The 9,192-nt window shown below is 41.1% G+C and overlaps 1 protein-coding gene across 1 annotated transcript in view; it reads left to right on the top strand.

The window, feature by feature from the left end:
• Positions 1-1,022: 1,022 nt before the first annotated feature.
• The window catches only part of GALNT7 (polypeptide N-acetylgalactosaminyltransferase 7), a 104,612-nt gene continuing 96,442 nt past the window's right edge, over positions 1,023-9,192 (top strand). The window contains exon 1 of the mRNA XM_015568459.1: positions 1,023-1,301. Coding sequence (XP_015423945.1) covers positions 1,151-1,301 — 151 coding nt within the window. The 5' untranslated portion in view covers positions 1,023-1,150. The remainder of the gene's footprint in view (positions 1,302-9,192) is intronic.

Below are 9,192 nucleotides of genomic sequence, written 5' to 3'. Positions count from 1 at the left end.
CCATGAAGGGAGCCAAAAATGTGTCTGAAAATTGGTGGGTAAACATCAAGTACTAATAAGGAACTTTTATTGAATTCTTACTGTGCTCTCTGTCAGACATGTTTATCTTCTCCATTTAATCTTCTGACATTTTTCAGATGAGGAGATTTGCAGCTTAGAAAAGTTAAAGGCCTTGCCTGGCGTCACTGGCCTTGGAGGTAATGGAGCCAGGGTTCAAACCCAGGCTGACTGCAGAGCCCACCCTCTGAGGCAGGGAGGGTCACTGGTTCAGTCTTAGAGTTTGCTAAAGGCTGAATCAGTAAGGGCGTTACCTGGGTGATGTCACTAGCCAGTGCTTTATGGATAGGTGCACCTGTCTCCAGGGCAGGAACCTAGCTGCCTGGGCTTGCTGAATTCTGCCTTTAGGCCATGACACTCTGTCCCTGTCTGGCATAGCATCCAGCTATCTAAATCTTCTTACAGCCTTCCGAGTTCCACCTCTCCTCCAAAGCTTTCTTTAATAACTGTAGACCACACTGATATCTCCAGGCTCAGGAAAGGATCCTCATTATGGTGCATGATTATAAATGGCCATAATACTCTTTAGCACATGGCTGCTTCCCCAGCTGGTCCCCGAGCTCCTGGAGGGCAGGCCCTGTATTACACTACTCCCGTGGGCCCCTGCTAATTAGCCTCTGGTCTTACTCTCCTAAAGAAGAGAGGTTCAAGTTCCAGTGGCTTATTTTCAGTTGACAAATACTCATTGTTTCCTGGTCATGACCCCCAGTGAGACCTGCACTTCATTCTTAATCCTCAGACTTGAGGAACTCGTGTAATCATTTTCCGAAACACTGACATCAACAGTCATACTCTCTTTACTGCTTTCCAATGGGACACCGCTCTCTGATCTTGCTGTATTGTTTATCAGAAATGATTTCAGTTCTGTTGTAAATTATCATGCACAGTATTTTACAATTGTAGAAAAATCCTACTGATCGGTTAAACTACGTTTCTTAGAACAGTCCCTGCTAGGCAGTAACCTACATCCTGCTCCATTGTCTCGGCAGCCCAGTGAATCTGCTAAGTATTTGTATTTAGGAATTTCTTTTATATGGGTGTTAAACAAAAATCTTTCCACACAGGCCAAAAGCTTTTCTGAAAGAAAGGGTTTATGGAGCCAAATGCTAGTCAGAAAAGGAGCCGGTCCTGGAACATGCAGCTGAAAACCCCGGCAGCAGAGCTGGATGGAGAAGGCAGTGTGTCTGCCTTCCTGGAGCTGCTGGGCTCTTTCATGCCTCATGTTCTGGGGAAGACAAATATAAGTGGTTTTGAAAGAATTGACATTGACTACAGATAATGGGAGGGGGGCAGGTGAAGTGGGGGCAAGTCTGGGATAGATGCACAGTCCATAAGGAAGTAATAGTTACTACTTTTTATTGGTCGTGGGCAACAATCCTGAATATTCATGCATATGCAGGAGGGTGGCAGCTGGTGGTCTCTGCTTCTTTCTAGACAGCTGCCTGGAACTTGTTTCAAAGCTGCAACATACAGGCAGGACTGTGAGCAGTCTATTGTTAATCGGTCCGCAGCTCTTGCCTCTTTCTCTCACGCTCTGGCCTGCTGTAATTTAATTTAGGACATCTCTGAATTTCTCTCTTGTCACAGGGAATCCCAGCAAAGTGGTTCCTTGACTTTGGTTGGGAGACAAATGGTTTTAATAGTTATTAGATTTATGTTCATATAGCAATAGACCCATGCTCAGTGTTTAAATTATGTTTCAGGTGCTAGAAACTCATTTCAAAGCAGGTCTCCAAATAAGTGCTTTTACAAACATTTCGCAGGCACATAAAATGCCAAAGCCATACCTTGTATGTTATGTGGGTGCATTTTTCTGCATAGGCAAGATTGAGTGAAGCTTCTTAAAATATGAGTCTAATAAAGTTTGCACTGAAAGTGCCACCTTTTCCTTTGGAAACTCCCTGCAGTAATCATGGATAGTCTTTGCTCTAAGAAACTTCTGTGTACCAAATTAACATCATCTGTCTTGACCAGTTTCACTTCGTAGTCAGGGTGCATAACGCCTCTAGAAGTCTGTATGGTACATGCTGGGAAACAGACAATTTCCACCACCATCCCAACCTTCCCTGGGAAATACAGGAAGAGCAGACCAGAAGTTCAATGATCAGTTAGCTCCATGGGCTCAATGTGAATGTTAAGGCCTGGTAACTAAATATTTGGAATTTATATCATTAAAATATAGATTTGACTACTATAGCAGACAGACATCTAAAATGTTAGGGGTCCCCCCCCCTCACATAAACACTCAAACTGATCCAGCAACTGTTCATAGTCCCCTGTATGACATCATCAGGGACCATGCCCATTCTCCATTGTTACTCTGTCACTAGAGGCTTGGTGCACAAATTCATGCACGGGTGGGGTCCCTTGGCCTGGCTGGTGATCCAGGCCAATCGGGAGGTGGGGGTAGGAGGTGAAGGCAGCTGGCCCCCGGGGGGTGGGAGGGAGTGGGACCACAGGAGGTTGGCAGGCCAGGGAGGGACCGTGGGAGGTTGGCTGGCCACAGAAAGTTGGCATGGGAGTGCACTGACTGCTGGGGGCAGCTCCTGTGTTGAGCGTCTGCCCCCTGGTGGTCAGTGTGTGTCATAGCGACCAGTCATTCAGTCATTCCTAGAGCGTGGTTCTCAGGTGTGTGGTTTGAGATTTCCCCACCTGGTCCACACTCCAGCAGTAGAAAAGAAGGAAACAGAAAGGGGCGCTAGCTTCCTCCATCTGTACATATATCACTTTCAGTTGCATTCCATTGGCCAAAAAGTAGTCACTCGAAGGGAAGTTGGAAATCTTTATTCTGGGAGGCCATCTTCATAGCTGAAAATTGGTGGTTAAGAGGTGATTAATGAGCAAGAAAGAGAGAAAGGATATTTGGAAGAATAGTAGTCTTTGCCCTAAGGTAATAAATAGCATTGTTTTTTAGTGATAAAGTAAAAGCAAAGGTCAAAAGTCACATTAGCCGAAACCGGTTTGGCTCAGTGGATAGAGCATCAGCCTGCGGACTGAAGGGTCCTAGGTTCAATTCTGGTCAAGGGCATGTACCTGGGTTGCAGGCACATCCCCAGTGGGAGATGTGCAGGAGGCAGCTCATCGATGTTTCTCTCTCATCGATGTTTCTAACTCTCTATCCCTCTCCCTTCCTCTCTGTAAAAAATCAATAAAATATATATTTTTTAAAAAGTCACATTAGCTCAAATTTTAGTTCCACCTAACATTTTTTTCTCTAAAAAGGTCAGCATGCTCTTGGTATCTGGTGTAGGTTTGGTCTTCTCACCCAAACATAAAATTTATTTTTTTATTACTTGATTAACTGTTGATTCCAAAACTCGTTTCAGACTTGTTTGCTAAGCTCACATCAACAGGACCAGGATTTGAGTTTCTCGTATGTACCCATTATCAACAGCAATGCTTTCTAATATTGGTGTTCAGTAAATTTATATCCTTTGGAATTATGACAGATTATTAAAATTCTTCCACTTTTGTTTATTTGGTGTGAATAGAATCAGTGGTTTCTTGTCTTTTTTTTCTACCAACTTGAACAGTCCCTACTTCCTGCATCAGATGCTTCATCCACCCTCAGAAGTAGAAGAGGTATGGATTTCTCAGGGTTGGTGAAGATGTGGTATCACCAAGTCATTCTCAGGCCCCTTTACTGCTGATAGTCAAGAAACCATGGAAAGGGTTGTGGGTCATTGGAGGAGGTAGCAAAAGTTTGGATTCCCATAGCAGCATTAAGAGGTAGGTCTTACAGTGGGCACAGTTATTGGAGAATTGAAAAAACAAAATGGGAATACTGAGGAAACACAGATAGTGATTGCAAGAAAAGCTACCACCCCTAGGGTGGCGGGGGTGGGAAAATAAAGCAGTTGGGATTATCAGAATTTAGAAGCTTACAGGAAGGGCCCTGCAAGTTGGGGTTCAGATCTCTAAGGATGGTCTTGGAAGGCCCTGGCCAGTTGCCTATTGCTCTCTAGAATGTAATGAGACTGTTTGGAGGATGGAGCTGGGTTGGATAAGTGCTAGAAACTAGAACCATTCCAACTGCCATGGTGAAGTGTCTTGACTTTGACAACAAGCAAAGAACATAGCTCTCTTTTGCCAGCCTGTCTCCTTCTAGACGCCCGTGTTGGTGAAGCCGAAAGGAGAAATGTCTGCAGAGTTCCAGACTGTAGAGCAGAACATAGAAGGGTGGGTTCGGAGCTGAGAGATAATAGTTTACTACCCTACCCAGTACAGTACTGGACGCAAGGTTTTCCTTTGGAAAGTTCGTGTTGGAAGGTTGAGAGTCTGACAGTTCTATGAGAGAATAGTGGTCAACCCAGCCTTGGATTCTGTCTTATACCCATGCCACAGCTATTTCTATGCAAGAGCGTGACTTCCATTCTTTCATCCTCGTAGATGAGGGATGCAGCTTAGATTTTCCTTTCAAAACCCATTCTGAAATTATCATTCATAAATTTCCTTGAGCCTTCTTGAATTTATTTATTTCTAGTGTCTGTGATTCATTAAAAAAAGAAAAACTACTATAAAAGGGATAGGCAGAGCAATCTTCCAAAAACTGAAAATCTGAGTGACTGGCTGTAGTCCGAGGCTAACTTTGAAGTGTTTCCCATTTGGGACAGTTCTCTGGACCTAATGTCTGTCCCTTCCCAAAGACCTTGAAATGCTTAAGTTGGTTCTCCATCTTCACTGGAGTAAACTTGGTAACTTCTCCAGGATCTTGGGATCATTCTGCAAAGAAACACAAGTGGCACATAACCACCCCGTACACTTCCCTGCGCCTTCAATATCTGAGTGTAACTCGGAAACCTGTTTTCTTCCCGAGGAACACCAGATCCTGTAGATAATTTCTCAATGGAGGAGCATAGTTGTCCTTACCCCGATTGATCTCTTGCACAACCTGTAATTACTGTTAAGAATTTGTTTTGTCCCATGCTTACGATGAATGTTGTTCCTCTCACACAGCTATGCAAATAAGTTGAGGACTTGGATGAATTTTTTTTGGGAAAGGAACTTCCCCCTTGGTTTACTCATATGTGTAGTCTCTTAGACAGTAGACACTAGATCTGGCATGGAATGCAGTGAAGCTTTAAAAAATGTCATGTGGGATTTAGTAATGAGGGAAAAGAATACACATCACCATGTGGCTTCTGTTGACATTTTAATTTAAACCCCAAAACTAAAATGTGCCAAGAGTAGTTGTCTTCAAGTTAATATGGAAATAAATAATAACCCCAACTGCTTACTTTACTTGCTTTCTGACATGAATGAGATATTTATAGTTATTTGACAATTCCATAATTAGTAGGGCAAAATTAACTCTTGGACAGTGCATCACATTAAGTTACATAGAATTTAATTACAGTTTCCTAATTCACATGTTAATAGAGAGAATCTGAAGTTGGAATGCATTAAAGTTGTTTAAAATGAAAGCATTGTAAGTGTTGCACATAACCTTTTAAAAAGAACTTGGAATTTGGAGCAGACATGGGCACTGTTTGTTGGTAATATGAAGATTGTTGTTTGGTTGTCATGAAAACAAATTAGTTTGATGATTATGGCGCAATAGTGTAATAATGGCTTAGCCTCAGAGCCCATTCCATATTGTGGACTTTGCTTTGCTTTCTAACGTTCTCTTTATTCATTCCTGTTGTTTAAATATCAGATGGATGTATATTAAAGCTGGGTTCTTTGCCCAGACATCTACAGGTACATTTGAGAGGTATTTGTGTTTCAGAGAAGGTGAAATTTTTAGGTCATCTTTTTTTTTTTCTTTTTTCTTTTTTTTTGCAGAAGGAACTGTCATTCCGCTATTGTCCAGGATATAAGTAGTAGGGCTCTAATTCCATGAATGCTTTTTCTTTTTTTTGCAAGTTCTGAAAAAAAACACCAGAATTTCAAACTCTTATCACTGAAATTTTATTCCTGTCTTAAACAAAATAGTACTGCTATGAAAAATCTCTATAACTTAAGCGTTAAGAAATTTATATTGCATCTGAAGGCTATTATAACATTTTTCTCTTAGAACAGTAAAGAAATGTCATGTATTTGAGGAAAAAATAGAGCCTAGGAACGGTTTTGATAAATTCTGGACCAGACATGCATGATACAAATAGTTCATTTCCTAATCAACTTAATTCAGAAAAAGGTCTTTCTCTTCTTTCCCAAATCTTTCCTGTAAAGGGATGAAAAATTATTATGCTACTAGTCATCAGATGTTCTTACTTTGTTTTGAGCTTAGATTCCGTAGTACCTAATGTTCTCGAATATTAAAAAAAAAAAAAAAGAACAAATGCTCTCACCATAGTTGCTTCTTGGCTGGGAATTGTACCAGCAGCAGTGTAGGCAAGAGGAGGTGTGCTCTCCTCTGCTCTGCTCGGTCTTGGCTAGCCCCGCCTCACTTGGGGTCATCCCAAAGCCCAGACTCAGGGATGTCCTGGCTCTGAGTGCAGAGGAGGTGGAGGTGAAGGAGTGGAGTGCACAATGGTGGGAAGTGGCTAAGCTTTGGAGCCAAAAGATGCTGAATCTGAGCCCGGATCCACCCTCTTACAGTAGCTCCCAGGTGATTTGGGGCATATTACCTAATCTTCCAGAGCCTCGCCCTCCCCTGATCTGTAAAGTGGAGATTGTACCACCTTCACAGGGATGCTGAAAGGATTAAATGGAGCTTAGTGCATGGTTTACAGGTTAATTCTTGACCTCCCTCACCCTGTTGCATTCTGGGGAGTGGTTAGGGGAAGGAGGAAGCAGATGCGGGTTGGTGTAGCAGGAGCCAAGGCCTCTGCGTCTGAGGAAGGAAATGAGGAAAGTAAGAAGTCTCCAGCAATATACACCTGACTTAAAAACCTGACTTTCCATAACATCACAACTGTGGAATATAATACAATGAAGAGAAGTGGCCTATACAAGCCAACACTTTTAGTTGAGAGTAAAATATTTCTTCTTGCATTTGGCTATTATTATCTGTCCTCTTAATTCAGAAAAAAAATATTTAAAGGAAAAGCTCTCTCTCTTTTTTTTTGTTAAGTTTTTAGAATCATAAAAATGTGAGAAGGGGGGGAGTCTTACTTAATTTACCCAGGGAAAGTGAGAAGTTTATGTTAACAGTACTCAGCCTTTCAGCCCTGAATACTCTTCCTCACACTGCTGTTCACTTGCTTCGGTGACGTTACTGAACCTGTTTCTTTAGTGAATAGCACTTGGGGAGAAGACCACTTCTAAAGGAGTGTTCACAGCATTGCTCAGAGTAGATACATCTCTCTGCGGCCCTTCTCAGAATGTCCTCCTGTGAGGGGCTCAGAGGTGATGGTCATACCATCATCATCTTCTTCACAGAAGACCGCCAGCCCACGGGCCGTAGTTTGCCCACGGCTGGAGTACCATAGCACAGCCCAGATGCCTTCAGTCCCTCCTATTGGGGCCCAGACTTGCCCGTGAGAGTCTGATACATCATCACCCACCATATAGGCACTATCCTTGCCCAGCAAAGGAGAGTAAAACTCGCTTCACCTATTTTTTACCCACATTCATTTTTTCAATTAAAAAAATTAGTTCTTGAGAATTTATGTCTTAAATCTGGTTATCTTCTATTTTGAGCAGGGAGAGAGGTGCTACTAGCGTTGAGGATAGGGTGGACCAAATCTACAATTAGCCTTTTGCCAGCAGGATTCGGTTAGATGAGAATCATAGTTCTGAAATAATAACCGATTATCCTAAGTGACTGTGAGGCACTAAAGGATATACCATGTTTCTTGCAATCAACAAATGCTAAAAATTAACCCGGAACAGTTTTCACATTTTATGGATTTCTAAGTCTTAGGAAATTGGTAATCTACTTATAGAATAGGAAAGTCTCAGTTGCTGCAAACACTGAAAACCCGAAGAACTCATTTCCTAACCATTTAGATAAGTGAGAGATTTTTATAAAGCTGAAGAAATTATAAAAATTCTATTTGTACATGAGGATGCCATTTAGCTAACCAATTATACATCTAACTTTTGAAGCAGCCCTTTGGAATTAACCTAATTGCATTCTATTGAAAGTCACTCACCTTTTGTAACATGACAGTTTCATGCCAAGAGAATGAAATGTCATGTCAGGTCTTTCCATTACAGGAAACCAGATTTCCCTTGATGATTTAAGGCAGAAAGAAAGCCACTCAGATTCATTTGTCTTAATATTGTTTTCAGTTATCTTTATGTGTCATATGTGCTGCCATGTTCGAAGACCCCTTTGTTCTTGGATACTGCTTTCCAAAATCTATAGGTTTCTACACTTAAATGTTTTTTTTTAAATGATGAACTCGCTTGACATATTATCCTGGAGAATCCTAATTACACACTAATGGAGAGTTGACAACCTCCTACATATTATTTTAGGAAAGAAATTATAAAAATTCTATTTGTACATGAGGACGCCATTTAGCTAACCAATTATACATCTAACTCTTGAAGCAGCCCTTTGGAATTAACCTAATGCATTCTATTGGAAGTCACTCACCTTTCGTAACATGACAGTTTCATGCCAAGAGTACGAAATGTCATGTCAGGTATTTCCATGACAGGAAACCAGATTCCCCTGATGATTTAAGGCAGAAAGAAAGCCACTCAGATTCATTTGTCTTAAAACTGTTTTCGGTTCTCTTTGTGTGTCAAATGTGCTGCCGTGTTCGAAGACGCCTTTGTTCTTGGATACTGCTTTCCAGAATCTATAGGTTTCTACACTTAAATGTTGTTTTTTTTTAATGATTAACTCGCTTGACATATTATCCTGGGGAATCCTAATTACACACTAATGGGGAGTTGACAACCTCCTACATATTATTTTAGGGTTCTATATGCAAGACTATTATTCTAGTTACTTGAATAGCATACATTCCCCACAACTTGCTAGCAGCAATTTTATTATTCTTTTTTAATTTATGCCTATCTGGTCATTAGAGTATGCTAAGGCATGGGAGGTGAATGTATTCTCATAAAGGATGCTGAAGGAAATTATTTTGCAGGGTATAGTTATTTCTCTTTCTTTGTACAAAGATTCTATAATCCTATGATTTTATATCATAGAGTGTGTTGAATGTTGCTTTTAATTTCAGTGGGATAAAATTAATGTTCTGATGAGAAAAGGATTAGGGTAGCATTTAC

This window comes from Myotis davidii, unplaced genomic scaffold (assembly GCF_000327345.1).
Source record: "Myotis davidii unplaced genomic scaffold, ASM32734v1 scaffold404, whole genome shotgun sequence".
NCBI lineage: Eukaryota > Metazoa > Chordata > Mammalia > Chiroptera > Vespertilionidae > Myotis > Myotis davidii.
The sequence above is the reverse complement of the archived record's forward strand: the minus strand, read 5'-3'. Positions and strand labels throughout refer to the sequence as shown.